Here is a 19184-nt window from a genome sequence, read left to right as displayed (position 1 = left end):
GGGGATGTTTTGGGGACTTACTAGATTGTTTTTTCAAGACATGTCGGCTCACTGCACTGAGGAAGATGCTTTAGTCTTTGAGTCCTTTCAAACCTCTCTACTGTCATCAGTAAGGCTGTTGCAGTGAGCAGTTTACCCAGCAGTGACTATGGGTAGCTAAATAGCACAGTACGTGATGTGTCTATAATTCTCCTCACCATTTGAGTCTAATCATTATAAGAACTTTATATGGAAGACTTTGCCCCTTTGATCCCCGTCCCCCTGAAGTTTCTACCGTAGTGTGGAGGACACAACTGAAAACTAGGGAATAAAGCAGGATTCATACGTTTGTGTTTCAGGTGGTGATGGTCTCATCTCTCATCTTTGAATGTAGTGAAATCTCACTTCGTCTCATTGAATTCTGGATCTGTTGCTTTGCTTTGGTCAACATAGCTTGCGTTGGAAAGTTGTGAATAGTTTGAAGAGGCGGCGGAAATGCCAGCCACTCAAAACCAACCAAATCAAGCATCACGTCCCAAACAACGTCACAAACAACACAAAGTACATAAGAAGTGAGACTTTTGGAGCCTGAAACGCGTGCATGTGAATCCAGTCTAACTGCAGCACTGTGTTGAGATTAAAGTTCCAAGAGGTAGGCTCGGGATGGGAGCCATGGACCCTTGATGAGCACCGTGATATCAAGTCTAATGAGTCATTGGAGCCAGCTTCCAGAAATGGGATCAAGTAGATATTAAGGCCTCGGAGGGAGGTTTGACCACAAGGAGCAGTGCACAGTCACATCCCATTCCCTGGGAGACCCCAAAGAGAACAAAGAAAAGACAACTGAGATTAGTTGTTGCTATTGGTAAGTAATAACTGATTGCTTGTGGTTTTTAGAGTTGTTTTTTACTGACTTTGCTTGTATCTGTCAGTAAAACTGTCGACATGTGTTTATAATCATGAAAGGAATACAATCATCATCGTTTGTCCCTCTGATCTGCAAAGGCTGCAAATGAAAGGAGACTGAAGTTGTAGTTGATTCCTGTAATAAAACTAATGAAACGTGTTTATATATCCCCGATGTTCAATTTAGTGTTCTGTATCACGCCTTAGAGGAAACATACAGCATAACAACAGCAGCTTCTTCATAATTTTTTTTCCATCATCTATTATTTATCAGAGACTGAAATTGAAGTTATAACCTTACCATACCACATTCAAATCCTTTTAAAATGTAAATGAGAAAAGGCTAACTGGAGCATTATATTTCTCTTTGTTTGTTTAGTCTTTTTGTAAGCGTGTTCATTTATCACCTATAACATGGGACATAAAATTAGGCAGTCTTATTCTTTTTTAGGTCCTGTAACGTGACCCTGCCTCGTTGCTTGACATTTTTGGTGGCTTCTGGAGGTGTATTTGTCAGTTTTATCAGGAAATACACATGGAGCTGTGCATATGAGGGGCTCAGATGGAGATTTGAGGTGTTGTTACATCCCACATCTGTAAAAGAAGGAAAAAAAAGCCTGCTTCTCTTGTGTTATTCAACGTTGGCTTATGTGACTACACATATGATATCAGTCACATTGTTGAGCAAACACAGAATTATCTGCTGGCTCTATAATTCCCAACAGCTTTTTGTTTTGGTTTTCCAGCCTCACTGTTTTTGGTTTACTGTGCTCGCACACTCATGGTTCCCAGTTCCAGCAGTCAGCTGTTTTCAGCTCTGATAAACCTGTTATACTGTATCAGACCAACAACAAACTGTAGTCAAAGTTTGCAGCTCGCTGGTGAACATATCAGAGTTTTTAACAGGTGCAAGGCCAGAACATGCCCTCAGGAGTTAGGTGACAACAGTGAAAACAACAGACTACACCCCCTGATGATGGCTGTCACCGTGTTAATATTCAGAGAGTCACAGCACCTGACTTTCTTTTTGACCTCAGCCACACATCTGTAAAGTCTAGTCTCTGTATGTTATACAGTTGTGACGCTTCATTGTCACAAATTCTGTCCAGATACATACACATTCACTAGCACACACCACAGTACTCAGAGTTGCATTTGTGGTCATTTCTAGAACAGTAAGTGTCTGCAGAATGCCATTCTGCCCTGATGAGACAACACAGTCTCACAGGGTGAAAGCAAAACCAGCTATCCCGGCTGGCAGTAAATGCAAATGCTGTCCCATAAGTGCTGGATGTGTAAATAGGCAAATGTCCGCAACTGTAATGCATTCCACATATCATCTTTATAGGGTGATAATATATCGAGAGCCGGGTCCTTACATTTACATAACAAGTACACTTTAGAGCAGATCAGGTTACAAGAAAATGTTTGAAAAATGATGGCTGTTCTACTCAAATATAAAGGAACCACAACACAATTCCATCAGCACAAGTTAGAAACTATGTTTCACATATCGTCTCCTCTTCGACTGAAAAACTTCAGCATCAATCAGAAGAGGGTTTGCACACTGCTGCTCATGTTTCCACACGTTAGTTTATCTGAACACCGTGCTTTGCATTATTAAGTAATGATGTACTTATGCCACTATATTAATATGAATCTTATGACAAAGCATCATTTAACAGTTCAAAAGTTTACATGAGATGTAAAAGTTCCATATAATTAAAATGTTTTATCTAATCAAAGTAATGTTATTAATGACCAATAAATCATTCAAATGAATATCAATATTCAATCATACTTTCCAAGTAGTTAAATGTGCAGCCGCCTTCTTTGTTAATATTTAAGCTGAACTACACTCCAGCAACTGATTAAAATTACATGAGACACTTGTACTTTTCTATATAACTCCTTTTCCTTGAGTATAAAGGTGGGCAAGCAGCATTTTGCTGAGACAAACCACCCCCAAGGTGGTGATGCTATGCAGATGAGGTGCTGGAGCTGCTGATGCATCAGCCCTCAAGTGTACAATCCACCATAAAATAATCATATTAGGAGAATCAAACAACTGGACGCAGCAATTACTGCGGCCAGCCTGTTTGGGACTTTACAGCTAGAGATGCATGCTTGTGATCAGAAAATGTAGATTAAGGCTGAGTCAGATGGTCTGTTAATCCATTAGAGGATGGAACAATTGGGTCATTGCTTTTGTAATCAAAGAAACAAATCCTCCAGAAATAGATTGCTTTGTTTGTGCTGAATACAAAAATGAATTGAGAGATTTTGATATCCCACCAGTCATTTTCAACTTTAGAGAAAAAAGGAACAGTGATAATTATTATTAATGCTGACATTTTCAGTGTTAGCAATACAACAGCACGTTCTCTACGGTGATAAGATATATTTATCATTTAAATACAATAGTGGCCTGGTGACAAATGGGTTTTACCGACTCCTGTAGTTCAGACTTTGCCCTTTCACATGTGCGTACTTCCCAAAGAGAAATGAACAATGTTTTAAAAATTTGTCTCATTGTGGATAGACCACTATCGTAAAGTTCATCGTACCATTGTAAAACTATAAATGAATCATCGGGTGGAGGAGGAGGAAGGAGAAGGAAGGAGAAGGAAGGAATTTAGAGGCACGTGTTAGTTAGGTACATTAGCCACATTGTGTTCAGGCGAGGGTTCCAGGGGGCAGGCTGGGAGTCATGAGAAGAGGACCCCACGGCAGGTGTTGACAGAGAAACAGAGGATGGGTAGCGGTCCATCTATTGTCTTTATCCAAATACTCCATTTCAGAGTTGGCGTGGGGCTGAAGCCTATCCAAGCTGCCATCGTGCGATGGGCAAGAACAGCCTGGCTGCATTTCATAACAGGGCCACACAGAGAGAAGTGAGACAAACAACAATTCATGCTCACACCTCACCTATCAACATATTGTGCATGTTTTTCTGAACGATGGGAGGAAGCCGGAGAGAGCGACCACACCATTATGTAAAGGTGAATAGCCCTGCTTTCATTCTTAAATGCCCATGAAATTTGAAGGTCGTAGAAAACCTGCTGCAAACCTGAAGCTTTCGGGAGTTGTTTACAATAGCAGGGCCTGAATTTTTCTAACAGGCATATTTTCTGAGCTTGTGTTTAGTTGAACACTAAGTCAAAAGGGTAATTAAGTTAAATTGATTCATCACAGAAGAAGAAAAAAAATGTAATTGCTTTTATTAATTTTATTGTTAATATGAAAGTAAAACGTGTTTTGAAAAGTTCCCATGAAATTTGAAGTTAGTTTAGGAAGAAACAAAGGAAAAGAATAATTAAATCAAGTTTGGTGGGGAAAAGAATCTGAGATTTTATTTTAAGGCCACGTCAATCAGCCCTACTATCAAGTAAAGATAGCTGTAGCTTGGAAAAGCTGTTTACAAATCACGGAATGGATTAGGTCCAGAATACATGAATGACATGCTGGTAGAGTATAAACCCAGCAGAGCTCTGAGATCTGCTGACTCAGGTCAGATAGTGGAGCCCAGAGTTCAAACTGGACCTGGTGAAGCAGCTTTTAGCTGTTATGCTGCACACAACTGGAACAAACTACCAGCAGAACTGAAATCAGCCCCAACTGTAAGCACTTTTAAATCCAGGTTAAAAACATTTCTCTTTCCGTGTGCTTATGGTTGAGTTTATATTTTTCTATTTCCCCTCTTCTTTGATTGCTTTTAACTGCGTGTTTTAATTTTTATTCTATTTTTTTTTATTCTCTTTAAATTGCTTGTTTTTATGCTGCTTTATGCTGTTCTTTTAAATGCCTTGTCTTTATGTAAAGCATATTGAGTTGCCTGTGGTATGAAATGCGCTATATAAATAAAGATGCCTTGCCTATATGTTGCCTTTTTGGGACATAATTGTCAAAAAAAGATTTATGAATTAGAAAAAAACACGAGTTGCAACCCAAATTTGGAAAACAAAACCAAATATTGGAATAATCTAAATAAGTAAAACGAATGAGTTAGTGAAACCAGAAAGGTGTTAAACCCCGAGCTCTTCCAGTGAAGCTTCTCAGAAGCTAAAAGTAGAAATATCTGCTTCCACACGGCATCGCAAAGGTGTGAAAACATGTAACTGTGAATAGGAAGGAACACATGCTCAGCTAACAACCCTCCCCGGGAGAAGCGGAAAGTTTCAGAATAATCAAAAGAGCCATCACTCTTCCTCTTTAATCGTATTACGACGAATGGAAGTGCTAAAGTGAGAGTTCACATCAGGCCAAAATTTGTAAGGTGAGTTACTGTTAATGGTTTTCTGAGAGAGCAAAGCTTCTGGGACATATTTGGCTTCTGTCTTGCTGTGTCTGCCTATCCCATCTCTATTTCATTTGGCTCAGTTGAATACTAAAGTACTGCACTGCTGCCAAATGTGAACATGGAGTAATTCAATATTTTCCATATTTCCTAGCATATTTTTGTTTTTCAGAAGACAAGATCATAAAGCGCTCGCACATAAACACCTAAATAGACTCAACATCAAAGAAATAAAATGTCTTGGGCACATTTATGGCATCAGTTTGCACCAAAGTGCAAGACAGTAGACAGTCCAGCTGTTTGTTTACCTTGAAATGTTGGGACGGTGGCAAAAACGCTGCATCCAACCGGCATGAGCATGCGGAGTTAATGAGTTGTATGTTGCCACTAATTCTAAAATGAGTCAGTGGTGATGAACAGTAGCTCTCCTGCTGTTGGTTAACAGGGTATAGCGACAGTTTTAAGTGATAATTTCATATTCTGATTTGTTTATGCGCTCTATTTTAAAAAATTCACTTGAAATAAAAGATATCGTATACATATTCTTCACTAAAGGAACTTTTTTACAAGTAATTTTACTTTTACAAGACCTATGCTTACATTTATGTTATTTATGGCTGCCAGGTACTTTATAAGTTCTTTATAACATTCATCAATAATAGAAATGATAATTACTCGCAGACTTATATTTTCTTCCAAAGAAGTTGTGATTGGGATTAATTAATTTTTTTTTTTAAATCTTTTCTGTCCATACTGTGAAAATAACTTCTGTTAACACGAATTTTCAAAACTTCTTACAACCTGCACCAACATCCTTTACATCTCAAGGCTATTTCATGGCGTCCTCAAGGCAGCAAAAGAAGGTCTTATATAATAAATGTAATGATAAAAGAGGCTCTGAGGAGCCGCTGGGCAAAACAAGTGCTTTCAGTTTTGATATTTTCAGCAAAATTGCAGATTCTGCACTTCAGCTCGAATACAAATTGAGCATAGGATCTTTTGTTGCTTAAAGTCCTGATTTCTTCCACCGATCTCCTCCTCCAGTGTCTCCCGCTGCCTTTTGTCTTTCATTACACTGCTCCATACCGACACACGCCCATGTAACCCTCACCATCCGCCCCACGTTCTACATTATGACAATTTGGGATGGAATTCAGCCGGTATGGTTTTAAGTGCCACCATAAATCCCCATTATCCCCAATCCAATACATCGATGTCACTAAATGATCCATTGCTCTTTCACACAGTACAACTAATACAGTCTTCAAAGCTCTTAGCCTTTCATTCTTCTCAATTACCACTCCCTTTCCTGCACTCTCCTTTGTCCTCTCCTCTCTCTCCAATCTAAATCCTCTTTCTGGATTTTTCTCTCCATTTCGTCAGCCTTCACTCCTTTCTCCTCTCTCCTGTTGCACTTCCCAATCCCCATCTCCTCTTCTTTAAAATTGGTCTCCCTGCTCCTGCTCAGCCACAAAGCTGTCTCGCTTCTTCTTTTGTGGTTTTCTTAATTCCCCTTCCGCTGACTTCTTTCCTGTCTCTTTCTCTCTGTGTCGCTTTTTTTTTTTTTACGGCTTCCATTACTCTTTCAGTATCCTCGCGGTTGTTCTGTCTATTTTTATGCATGCACGCACACACTCCTGCCCCATCACACGCTTCTGTCTGCTCTCTGTTCATTCAGCAACCCCTCGCCATCACTTTCATGATACAAGGCGTCTTTCTCTCTCCCTTGCACACATGCATACTTTACACCTCTGTCACTCTCTTCCCTTTCTCTCACTTCGTTTCTCTCATTCTATCCTTTTACTGTCAATGCTGCTGTCAAAAAAAGGCTGGCAAGCAGCTGTCTATGGGCTCATCTTTCCAACATATCCACACACTCAGGAATATACATAGATTGTAACTGCATGAATGAGAGGCTGTAATAATAAGACACTGACCCGTGATGCTCCTCGGCTATCTAGCCGGAGATGAGCACTGTGTATGTGTACTATCATCTCTCCGTTACCAGAGTTTTTGTGTGTTGAATCGAAAGGGCTTGTGCGGGTGTGTTATTCCAGCAATGACTGATCAGTGTTGTGCAATGTCAGGACAGCTGGGCGAGGCCCGAAACACACCATCATTCATATCAAGTTGATTTCCTTCAAATCTCTCTCTGTCCGTCTCTACTTCTCTATTTTATCCCTCTATTCTGAAGGGTTCATTCACCCAAAATCTAAAAATAAAACTATGGATGTCTCTGTAGATTTGGTTACAACCCTGCCACCGACCCACATCGCAGATTCTGCAAAATCTTTTGATAAAATTAAATGTTTTGTAACATGCAGTGCTAGTCCTTTTAGGATCACCGATCTCTGCCATATGTGTGTACGGCTGTCAGAAAGAATGTGGTTATGGCATAAAAACTAGAGCTAAAGAGTGACTTAACAAATATTTAGTTCACTTGTCATGATTCTGATTATGTTATCAGGCAGAAAAATAAATAATATCAGCGGTTTTTTTCCCTGTTCCCCCAAAAACTCAAATGTTGGCTTTAACTTCTGGAGACATGACCTAAGCATGGTAGATAAGGACATCATTCTGTTAAGAGTGCCAGTGTTTTGTACCTTGACTGACAATGGGGAAGCAGTTCTTGCTCTTATTGAGAAGAAGGCAGAATAGTTTGAAAACTGAAATGAGTATGATCCCTTCACATCCCTCTCTGCTGTGTTTGAGCTTTGCTTATAAAGATCCTCCAAAGAGAACGCAGTCATGCCCACGCGGGCTTGTGGATGTAACTGACAGTCGGCACACCTTTGTGTTAGAGACATTTTTTTCTTCAATCTTCAGTCTTGTGTAAATTCCGTGCGACACCTTTCTTTTTTGATTTTCTTTCAGTCTGGTTTGGAATAAAATACAGATTAGTAGAAGACAACATTTTTATCACTTGCTCATCCTTTTGTCAGCGTGCGGGGAATCAGACCCCCACAAAAGCTGCATTGCTTCAAAGATCTTTCTCAAAGCTTTAGAGAGATCTTTTTTAAATTAAATTCAATTCAATTCAATTTAAAAAAAGGGAAGTGTGTGCGGGAATTGCTGTTTTATTGAATTGGCGTAAAACATGGTTATTCAAAAGTGGTGAGAGTCACTGGGCTCTTATTGCTTAGAAATGTTGAGACCATACTTAGAACTGAGACATATTCATACATCCCATATCTGTGGTTTCTAAGGTGAAATTGCTCAATTTCTCTCTAGCAAATTAACTGCAAAAAACCACCTCACACAAAAGAGATCTTTTATCTCAATGAAACATCTTGGTTAGATAAATGCTCTGATAAATGATGATAGAAAAACCACCTCCCACAGGGAGAAACTTCTAGAAAAATTCATTTTCCTAATGTCATAAACCTTCATGGAGACAAGAGTGCAGGCGAGGTTGGAGAAAAACTGTGAAGACACCACTGAGATCCCCAATGCAGCTGTTTTTATGTGCAAGACTTACAAATGAACAGAGCTGTTCCAAAACTCCTCAAAGAGTCCATCGTTTTTTAATAAAAGTTGGTCAAATGTCTCTATATCCTTTGTTTGAGGTTTCACTTGCCTTTTCTTAATTATATCATCTTGTTAAACCTTCGACTTTTAGAGTTGTGGCCAAACAAAAACGGCCTCTTCCTTAATAACTGCATTACCTGCACACTGCATAGATACATTTTGTTAAGCGAATTCTCAGTATTCTGTTTAAATACGCAATGCATTTGTATTGTATAAGTACCTCAATATTCATAGCAGGTGTGTGACAAAATAGTTTAAACTTTCCACATAAACGGCATACCCTTCTCTGCAGTGGCAGTAAATGCACTGTGGATGTAAATTATGTGAGGCAGATTTGCCAAATGTAAACACATTTCATGGGGATAGGACTATTTCTTTTGCTGAGATAGTCCGTGTTAAAATTAAACCTCGAGTTCAGAGAAACCCAAATATTTATTCTGGAAAGATATGTTGGAGTTATTGCAACTTCTGTCAGGAAGTATCCTGTTAGAGTTAAAAGAAAGGAATACATTTTTTGTGTGTTTTGCGTGAAATGACGCTTTAAATGGACTTCAAGCCTCTCTAAAAAGGCACATTCCTATTCACGCTCCTCTCCTTTCTCCCCGTCTCCTGTTTTTAGTTCAGCTGTAACAAAAGGAACGGATAATCTGTCCTCAGGCGGGCAACTCTCCCATTCCTCCTTCTCTTTGTAGCTTTAGTCCATTCTTTTGATTCCTTTCAATCCATAATTATAACAACACTGGCAAAGGCTTCTGAACAAGATGGGCATTTTTTGTATTACAAACCCTTAGAGCAGCATTTTTACATCAATAAATCTTTATTGTGTTATATTATCATATTATGCTGGCATAATTACGGGACAAAGGGGAGATTCAAAAGTTCTAAACGGCACAGTTTATGTAAAGTAGAATTTGGATGGAGAGCTGTGCTGATGGACAGAGGGCGCTGTTATTCCAGCGCAACCAGAGCTGTTAGCCGTCGGAGCTTCTTGTAAGGCCAGATGGTGGAAATAGCGAAAGGGCAGCAGAGGCAACACTTCCAACGTGTTTGTTCTGCTCAGCAAAGCAAAGCAGAAAACCTCTGACTGATGAGGCAACAGGAAGCACGGGGGGGGGGGGGGTTTATGGCAAACATGGTTGTAATTTGGACGGATGCCACCACTGCTGATACCGCTGGGGTGAGTCAGTAGCTGCCAGTCGGCTCCTTGATTTTTTTTTTTGTGTGACCGTAAGAAAGAAAGGCCGGTTTATTTGTTCTCTTATGACAACTTCTGTGTTCTGTTTGATCTCCCCTTTTCTTCCCCACTTATTTTTCCAGTTTATCAGTAACGAAACAGCAGTCAGCCTGACCTCATGCAAAGCACTCTCTATCTCGGTTTCTCTGTCCGGCATCCCCTCATTTTCTCATCCGTCATGCCTTTTATTGCTGGTTTCTGTCGTTATCCCGAGCTACATCAGACCCCCACTATCTCCAACTCTCTGTTGTGTCACCTCCAATTGCAGAAATGTTTCAGCTTACAAGCAACAGCACTTGCATGAATAAACTCAGAATCAACCCACACACACGCAACCACGATAAAAGCAAAACGCATACACGGACCCTGCACACATGCAAATGCACACATTCAGGATCAGGATAAGGAATAATGAGAGAGAAGGGCACGAACACACTCACAGCATGTTTCTGAACTCACACACACGAGCAGCCTGCTCTCGTACTTGAACACACACATTTGCAGACACAGGTTCAGGACACAGAGGCAGCAGGCCATATGGCAGAAAGGATGCACACACACAGCGTGATCGTGTACACACAAACACAAACACACACAAATGCACATACTTGAGGTATAAATGCACCAATGTTGCAAATGCATTCACACTTGCTACCACACGGACCACAATAACACGTACACAAGTAAAAACCCCATCGTTGCATTCCTACAGAACAACCGTCCAACCACACACAAATTCACATGTCCAAACCTTGCCAAGTACAATAACTTAGATGTCCAACATGTAATTTTCTGACCTTAGAATGTAACAAAAAAAGAAAACTTTCTCACACACAACCTGCATCTCTCACCTTCCACCTCCTGGTCTCCTTTGTACCAACGCAGCTTAGCAGGGGGCTTGCTGCCACTGCTGGTGCAGGTCAGAGTGACGGATTCTCCCTCCGGCACTGCATTCTCAAAGCCGGACATCTGAGGTTTACCGGGAACACCTAGGGAAACATGAAGCGGCACGAAAAGTTTAGAGAGTTAGACGAAGGAGCGATGAAAAACTTTCACGCTACAAGGCTCACCTTGTAGCTCGAAAAAGCAAAAAAAAATGAAGGCCAGCGGCCAAGCTTCCAAACAAGTTCAGCCCGTCTATGAAAAACCATGGTTTATTGAATAAAGTGAAAGTGAGGCATGAACAGAAAAATGTGACACCATTTCGACAAGATAAAACAAGGTTGAATTCATTCGGTCAGTTGTGAGAGCTTGGATGGAAACCAGCTGGGAGAAAAATAATGATTCAGGCCTGCAATGATTTGCACACAAAATGGTTCTTAATAAATCGCACAGCAGCTCAAAATGACCTTCCAGAGTACCATACCTACCGTCTATATTATTAGTGTTTGTCATGACTGGTGCACCAGAATATTTCTCTGTTGACAAGTACTGACCAAGTAAGGCTGTGGAGATAATGACTGTTTCAGTCTCGGAGGGAAAGGCTGAAGTTGCGCTCCACTTTAACCTCCAAGTGAGGAGATGGAGTTGGAGGGCCTGGGAATTTGCACGCCGCTTCTTCCTTGCTGTTCCTTTCTCCAAAAATGACAAATATCATCTGGTTTCAACTTTTAAATGTGGGGATTTTTTTTCACTTTACACCATTTTCCGTTGCATCCATCTATTTCCCAGTGAGCATTTTGTTGTTTGAAAAGAGGACTAAAAGATATCTAAATGATCCACACACGTCTAGGCTAAAATTAGGCTAAAATATGGCTCTAAAGCAAAAGTTAAGTAGACATCTAGGCCATTTGAAGATGTCGATTAAACGTTTGCATTTAGCCCAGATTTCTCCAAGGCTGGCAATATAAATAGAAGTTGGAGTCAAATTAGAGACCTTAACAGCCACACAGTTACTGTATACACAGGACCACCACACATTCTGTCATTCTGTCTTTGGAGTAATGGAAGCTGTAAAATGCTAAATAACCCAATAACAGCCGTTTTTGTCTGTAATAATCTGTCCCTAAGCTTTCTTGTTGGTAGCATACAGCCTGCTTAGTTACATATTTAAGCATCTTGTATGAAACATTAAATGTGGTGAAATTATGACTTCATTTGGACCACATTTCATTCGACAGAAAGATTGAATTTGTAAAAACAATATGTTCGTATTAATTGGTGTCCTCTCTCCTTCAACTTATAATTGAACAAAGCGATTGCATGTTTTTGACATACTGATGTTATAACTGCATTTTTAGGGACTGAAATGTAGGTGAAAAAATGTGCTGAGACATCCAGATCATAAATCCATTAGCTGAAATACTGGTCGGTGTTTTCTTGCACTCTAGTATGATTTACAGACTTCAGTAACATAAAATACATATGTACAATTGTCATGTGAGCACTCTAAAATTACATCTCCAATGTTTGCTATTGGTTTAAAATTGTCATGCAGGAGGAAATAAGGCAAGATGCAGTTTTTAATTATGATCCTGTGCACTGTGAACGAAAAGGTCTCCTGACTGAGTAACGAGTAAGAGTTCAGAAGAAGAACGCAATTCCACAAACCAGAAAATGATCTGTTATTTTCCGTTAATCAAGGAAATCATTGGTTATACTATAACAAACGTACCCTCACAACCTCAAAAATACCAAGTGCTTGTAATAATAAGACTTGGCAAATTGGAGAACTATCTATGTAAGGTAAGCCCATAACCATAACTTACAAAAGTATCAATATTCAGTTGGCCTGCTGTGACTCAACGATTGTAAGAACTAACCCAAGCCATCATTATTGACCCAACTCCATTGCAGTCTGGAGCAGTGCTGTGCTTTCATTTGTCAACCTGCTGCATTTGTTGGCTGAATTCATTTAGTTCTTCAAAAAGATTCACACCAACATGCGTTAATACACTGCAAAATCCAATTTGTAGTTCATTTATGACTGTGTAAAACTTGTTTTCTTTATTCACGCAGTGGAAAAGGTCAAAGTCTGCAGTACATTTCAGCCTTGTGCCCACTGAGATGTTTATGGAAATGCAATTAATTCAATAAGGAAAATAATACTGTTTAAAATTAGCAGGATTTCAACCCCGTCAGTCATGGCATTTCTACGATTCAAATAAGTCTAGTAAATATTATTGTGCGACTTCAAAGTACTCCAGGTTCAGTTTAAAATGTCAAATAAATTGTGTTTTGCAGAAATTATTGAATCTAACTTGAGTAATTCATTATCTAGAGGCAAGAAAGGCATTTAGACTGACTTTGTGACTGCTTTTATGGGGATGACTCTGGTGTCTCTGATGACAGGCCTGACCGATGAGGACAAGAACAAAAGGTCAGATTAAAAAAGCTTTACCCGAGCAAAACACCAGAACTCCCCGAGCCAAACCAAAATTTCAGGATGCATCCTCTTCTGCTTGGGGTTTTTCTTCCACATCCAGTTGAAATAAGACACAATTTAGCTTAACTACTATTTTAACTTGGAGCACATTGAAGTGAAAACAACAAAAGCAGGAAAAGGAATCTACACATCCATTCTGCCAAATAGCTCAGTGTTCCCTTTGTCTTCGCCGTTATAGTTGAAGGCAGAGAAGAGAAAAAACTTTCTAAACTTGTAGTGCTCCATCTGGAGTTACTGTCAGCAGGACTTTTCTCCAAGTGCTGGCACGGCTTACTGTCATTCGGCTTTTTGAAATAATGAATATTCGGGTTTGCCATCTACGGCAAACTGCCATCTTGTGCATTAAGGCAGGAGAGAGAGAGTGATGGATGTATGTAAAAAGAGAGATATATAATTGAAAGATTAGATGTGGAGAAGAGTGGACAGGAAGTTGGAAGTGGATGGATATGAGAGTAACCCCTGAGGGGATGCCAGGAGGGACCAATATACATTCTTTTAATTAACCAAAAATTTGGATGGATGAAAAATTTTCTTAAGACTTCAAGGGATGTTAATTAAACTAATTTCTGTAGCTCTAGTCAGAGATGTTTTTAATTACAAATTAATAATCACAGCCCTGTTTCAGAAGAGAGTTGTTATACTGTGTGAAATTTAAATAATAATTAACACATTTAAACCCTGAGTTTCATTTGATTTATCACAACAACGTATAAAACGTTATAAAACTGAATAATCGTATTGATTTTTGGTGCCAAAAGACTGGAAAAGAACTGTTGCGTGTAGCTAAAAAAAAAAAAACATCTGGAACAACCGGAACATCTCACAGCTAATTTGGTTAATTGGAAAACTGTTTTGTAGCATGACCGAGTTCAAAAAGAGAAGGCTGAGTACTTCCAGTCAGGAGGCTGTGATCTTCCGGCCTGAGGGTGGTGCATTAAAAAAAACAAAAAATACTCCAACTGTTCCATAATATAAGCCTAAAAACGTTTGCATCTACATTTAATACATATTTCCATCTACTTGGAAACAGGGTTGTACATTTCAAGGTTTTCCTGTTGCTTTGCCTCCGGACAGACGAACAGAAGCTCCACTAAAAAATGCTGTGAACTAACCAAGGTGAACAGTTAGAAAGAAAAAAAAAAGTGGTCAATTTTTAATATAGTGGTATTTGATGTGGTGCACTGTGTGCGGAAGCTCTCTGGCAGAAAAGTAGCATTGAATATTAATGAAGGAATAATACTGCACATATAGAATTGGCTGGAGAAGCCCTGTTGAGACCCTGTTCTCTACGAGACAAGTGAGAGAGAAGAAAACCACAATAAATTACTCTCCGCTTAGCTTAGGACAGAACTGAAGCATGACACACATTTTACTCCCAGTCAGTTAAAACTGACCATACTCAGCAGTTGTGCTTTGATGTGTGATTGCGTGTGCAAGAGTCAAAATGCCCACATGTCAAAACAAAGATGAAGTACACATAAACAAACATTACTCTGACAGAAAGTCTCTATCTCTGCCTGATTTTCCCAGAGAGATCCATGTGTTTTAGACATTTTACCATACATTTTTAATGGGCTGGCTCCCACTCACAGGTCATGTATTATTTATTGAACGCAGCATACAGTGTCACAGCTGTCAATTACAGTGAAAAAAAAAAATGCTTGAATCACAATTACTGCAAAATTGGAGGAAATAGAGAGAGGTGGTTCTACTGTTAATCCGAGCTTAAAAAGCAAGTAAATCCACCTTCAACCCCTATTCTGGCATGCAATCCCCTCTTCTATCACAAACCCTATCGGCATTTTAACATTTCATTTGTGTACTGCTCATGCTGTTGTCCAGGGCAACTACATTTAATTATTTTCATTATACTTTGTAGTACTGCCAAGACATCTGAATGAATAAATGATTTATGCAGGGATGCTCCCTCTGCTGCTGAATGACTAATCCCAAATTTGGGGAACAACCCTTTGGCTTCAAAGACCCAGAACAGCCGAGTAAACATAAGCCACCCTACCCCACCCTAAAATATCTGAATTCTAGCATCTCTTGTTCCCGCTAAGTGCATTTTCCGAGAGAATTAGACAGAAGCTCTCTGCAGCTTGGATTTTTATCCAAGAATTTCTTGGCAAATCGTGATGCCGCTGAATTAGAAAAGCTGGGAGGAAGTGGCAAACATCAATGAAACCTCCTCAATATCACAAATTAAGCGTAATCTTTGTACATATCAAAAAATTTGTCCATTAGAAAGATTGAATCTATTCATAACACACCAGCTTGAGGTGGCTTTGGATGCCCAGAAGTGTTGACCGCAGTCTACCAGAAACATCAAGCCAGTTGTATTTTCTATCAGGAACTTTAGTCTCCATTGTGGTTGTACTTTATGGCTATTAGCCGGTGCATTAAAGACTTGATAAAGCACATATTTTATTCTCTTCTTGACAAAAAAAACACAGCCAAAGCACTGAACAATAACAACAAATCAAAATCAATACTTAAAAGACCATTTGTTGGGGTTCAAAGCCAATTAGCTCAATATCCATTAAATGAGTATGCCCACTCTGCAGCGGTTGTGGTGATCACAATTTAATGCATGATGCTGGGAGCCATCACAGATCAGTAACAACATCCATCAGTCAGGATGACTGGGGCTGCTTTAGCTCCACCTCAGAGTTATGTGAGGTCATAACCTTACACAGAGGTTAACAGAATAAAAAAGGATCAGCATCAAACCGGTCTAGACTACAATGTCCAAACATGCCGTGCTGGTAAAGTAAATTTGCATTTGGAATGATTTTTCAGTTTGTTTTGCGGGTTGTCCGTGCACTGGAGACAGCAGTTTAGATAGCAGCTATTTGAAGATGAGATTTCCTGCCATTAGGTCTAATGAAACGTTGCAACAGAGTTGCATTCTGGGCAACGACAGAGACTAATGTCTGGATGTCTCTGTCCGCCTGCTCTGTTTGCAAGTATTTATCCTGAATCTGTCTTTGACAAAAGCCCCTAACTTTATTAAAGTTTAGCACTAAACTGCTGAAGTGCCAATACTCTGCCTCATGCTGGTAGGCAGATTTTTCCCTGGCAAGTCACACATAGAATGAACAACCGCACGGTCAAACTTAATTTGGCTCCGAGACAAGGTAGACTCCACGGGGTAGGTTTAACAGCAGTGTATCAAGGTAATTTTGAGGCAGTTTTTCACAGTTAGACAGGTCATGTAAAACTACTGTAATTTGACCAGCCTTCATTTTCAGCGGGTAGTCTGAGAGTGGATGGTGGGGAAAAGCAATATTTTTGTGAAATTAGAATGAACAACATGTTGACAGCGGAGAAGATATGAAAAGATGCCAGAATATGTTATTCGTTTCAAATCGTTGCATTCCAACAGGTATATGACAGAAATGAAGATGGAATCTAGTCAAGCTGAGCCGTGCAGATGTCAATCAGTCTAAAGGGACACATGCCTGAGTTTCAACACATGGGAGGTAAGTATGTCACCCTGCGTTATTAGCCTGCAGTGAGAATAAAGGGATATCTTCAGGAAGGTCCACTTGAGATAAGATAATGTGAGAAACATTAGGATAGGCCTAAAGCTTCTAGTTTTCCAAAATATTTCCAACTTCATTCATTTTAACTACTGATTTTATATTGTTCTTATTTCTTTCTTTTTGTTTACAATTTAAATCATGCTTTTTATTTCTCTGATTTTATCTATTTTTTATTTTTATTATTTGATTATATCTTTTTAATGCCTTCTTGTGATTTTATATAGCTGTGAAGCACTTTGAATTGCATTGTGTATGAATTGTGCTCTATAAATAAAATTGCCTTGCCTTGCCTAACTGAGAGCATCTTCTCTTTAACTTTAAAATATTCCTTAATCTTAAAAAAATCTACTTATAAGACACAGACAACTTTCATTTCTTTTCCGCACGAGTTAACATTAAAATATGCTTGACAGCCCAGGGGTTTATTCTAAGCCTGAAGCTGAAACTTCAGTTTCTAAAAAAAAAAAAAAAACATGTTTGCGTGGCCCACCTAGCACGGTGACAGTAGCTCGGGCGGTGCGGACCGGCATGGTGAAGATGGAGCAGGTGTACTCGCCCTCGTCAGACAGCTGCACATCAGCGATGGTGATGGAGAGCTCCGTGGATGTCGAGTGGTGCAGCTGGATGCGGTTATCTCTCAGTGCTGGGGGAAGAAGAACAGGATATCAATAATGACAACAGGGCTTCATGAATTGTTTCAGGAAATTTAAGTGGTTCAGTACAACTGTAAGGATCTTATTTTTTGTTCAGTGACACTTTTCAAAACCTGGGTCAATAAAGACGAAAGAAAACAAGCTAATAATATCTAATAACAATAATTAACAACAATACTGAGCAATGTAGCTAACGTGGTGGATCTTTAACTGTGATTTAATACACACAAGAGAGTTTGCTAAGCTGACTCCCAGGAGACTGTTCTGCTTGGACCTGGGAACCAGGTGAGTAAACATTCAGTCCCTTCATGTTCTCTCTTTAGGAAGAGACAACACAAGCAGAGTTGTCAAAGATACTGTTGTCAGATAAGTACCCTCCAAGGTAAATGTTCCTTAAGGTCATTACTGTGGACCTTCTTTATTCTGAAGATACAGCTAAGGGTAAATAACTGCACATTTAATAACCGTCAGGTATAGGCAAACAGATAGACTGAACTCCCGTGAGCTTATTCTGAGCTTTTATATTCATCTACAATTAAACTCAATGATAGGATTCATTCAATCTTAGAGCGTGTTTGTTAATCTAATAAGTGTAAAATAGTTAATTGCTTCCTCTTGCCATCATAGGTACTTCCCATTTTAATTTCTTAGTTTTTTTTTTAATTAGCATTTTGACAGTTTCACGGTTGATCTATGTTGACATTTCTTTGAAACCCTTCATCATTCATTTTTTTCTATTCATTCACTATGCTGCGCAGTGTGGTGGTCTTTCTGTGTGCAGTTTGCATGTTCTCTCTTTTCCTGTGAGGGTTCTCTCTGGGACTCCAGCTTCCTCTCTCAGTGCAAAAACATGTATGTTAGGTTAACTTGTTATTTTTAAATGGACCTTTGGTGTTCATATCTGTTTTAGCCTTCATATGACAGCTGGGAAAGGCTCCAGCTCCACTGCATCCCTGAAGCTGGTGTAAACTGTGGATGGATACATTTTTGTACCAGAACAAAAAGATGGATTTCTCTTTCGAGGGGGTACAGGATTGTTTTTCTCAAAGGTAAATTCAAGATGCTACAAAAATGTATCAATTTTCAAGGTACCAGTTTACAAGTGTTTCAACCCTAGTGTAGTATAGCTGGGGCTACAAATCATATGTAACATTAGGGACCATTTCCGCACCAGAGGATGATTTTCCACTAATTTCATGATTTGATTTAAAGCCAGTGCTGTGGTATGAGAGCTGGGGGGAAAATGAGGGCGATACGATGCTTCTGATGAGCAGTTTTGCTACATAATTGTGACCCACTGTAAGGGTATAACAGAATCTTGGCTTCTCAGGTATAAAGAGCATTGCAGTTGCCCAAGTATGAGGAAACAAAAGCATATATTATCATTTTGAAAGAAAGAAAATAGCAGCCTTATCTTTTTGCAATGGGCCTTAGGTCAAAATAGCTGGACTTAATACTGACTTGATGTGTTTATCAAGTTTTATCTGGCTATCAAAAACCACATTTTTGGAGAAAGGGGTCGAAAGGAAACCCAAATAATGAAAAAAATATTTATTGACTCCTGAGGCACCCCACAGATGAAACAAACAAAGGAAGATGTAACATAATCAGTTGCAAAAGTTAGAAGAAGCTTAAATCTTTTCCAGTTAAAGTA

At 39.4% G+C, this 19184-nt stretch overlaps 1 protein-coding gene across 3 annotated transcripts in view; it reads right to left on the bottom strand.

Annotated features, from left to right (window-relative positions):
• Positions 1-19184, bottom strand: part of cadm3 (cell adhesion molecule 3) — a 116541-nt gene that overhangs the window by 26634 nt on the left and 70723 nt on the right. For all 3 annotated transcript variants that reach the window (XM_075482802.1, XM_075482801.1, XM_075482803.1), the window contains 2 exons: positions 17368-17520; positions 10796-10933 (listed from right to left, as the gene is read on the bottom strand). In XM_075482802.1, the coding sequence (XP_075338917.1) occupies positions 10796-10933; positions 17368-17520 (291 nt within the window). The remainder of the gene's footprint in view (positions 1-10795; positions 10934-17367; positions 17521-19184) is intronic.

This window comes from Odontesthes bonariensis, chromosome 14 (genome assembly GCF_027942865.1).
Source record: "Odontesthes bonariensis isolate fOdoBon6 chromosome 14, fOdoBon6.hap1, whole genome shotgun sequence".
Lineage (NCBI taxonomy): Eukaryota > Metazoa > Chordata > Actinopteri > Atheriniformes > Atherinopsidae > Odontesthes > Odontesthes bonariensis.
Note: the sequence above shows the minus strand (reverse complement) of the source record. Positions and strands in the feature narration are given on the sequence as shown.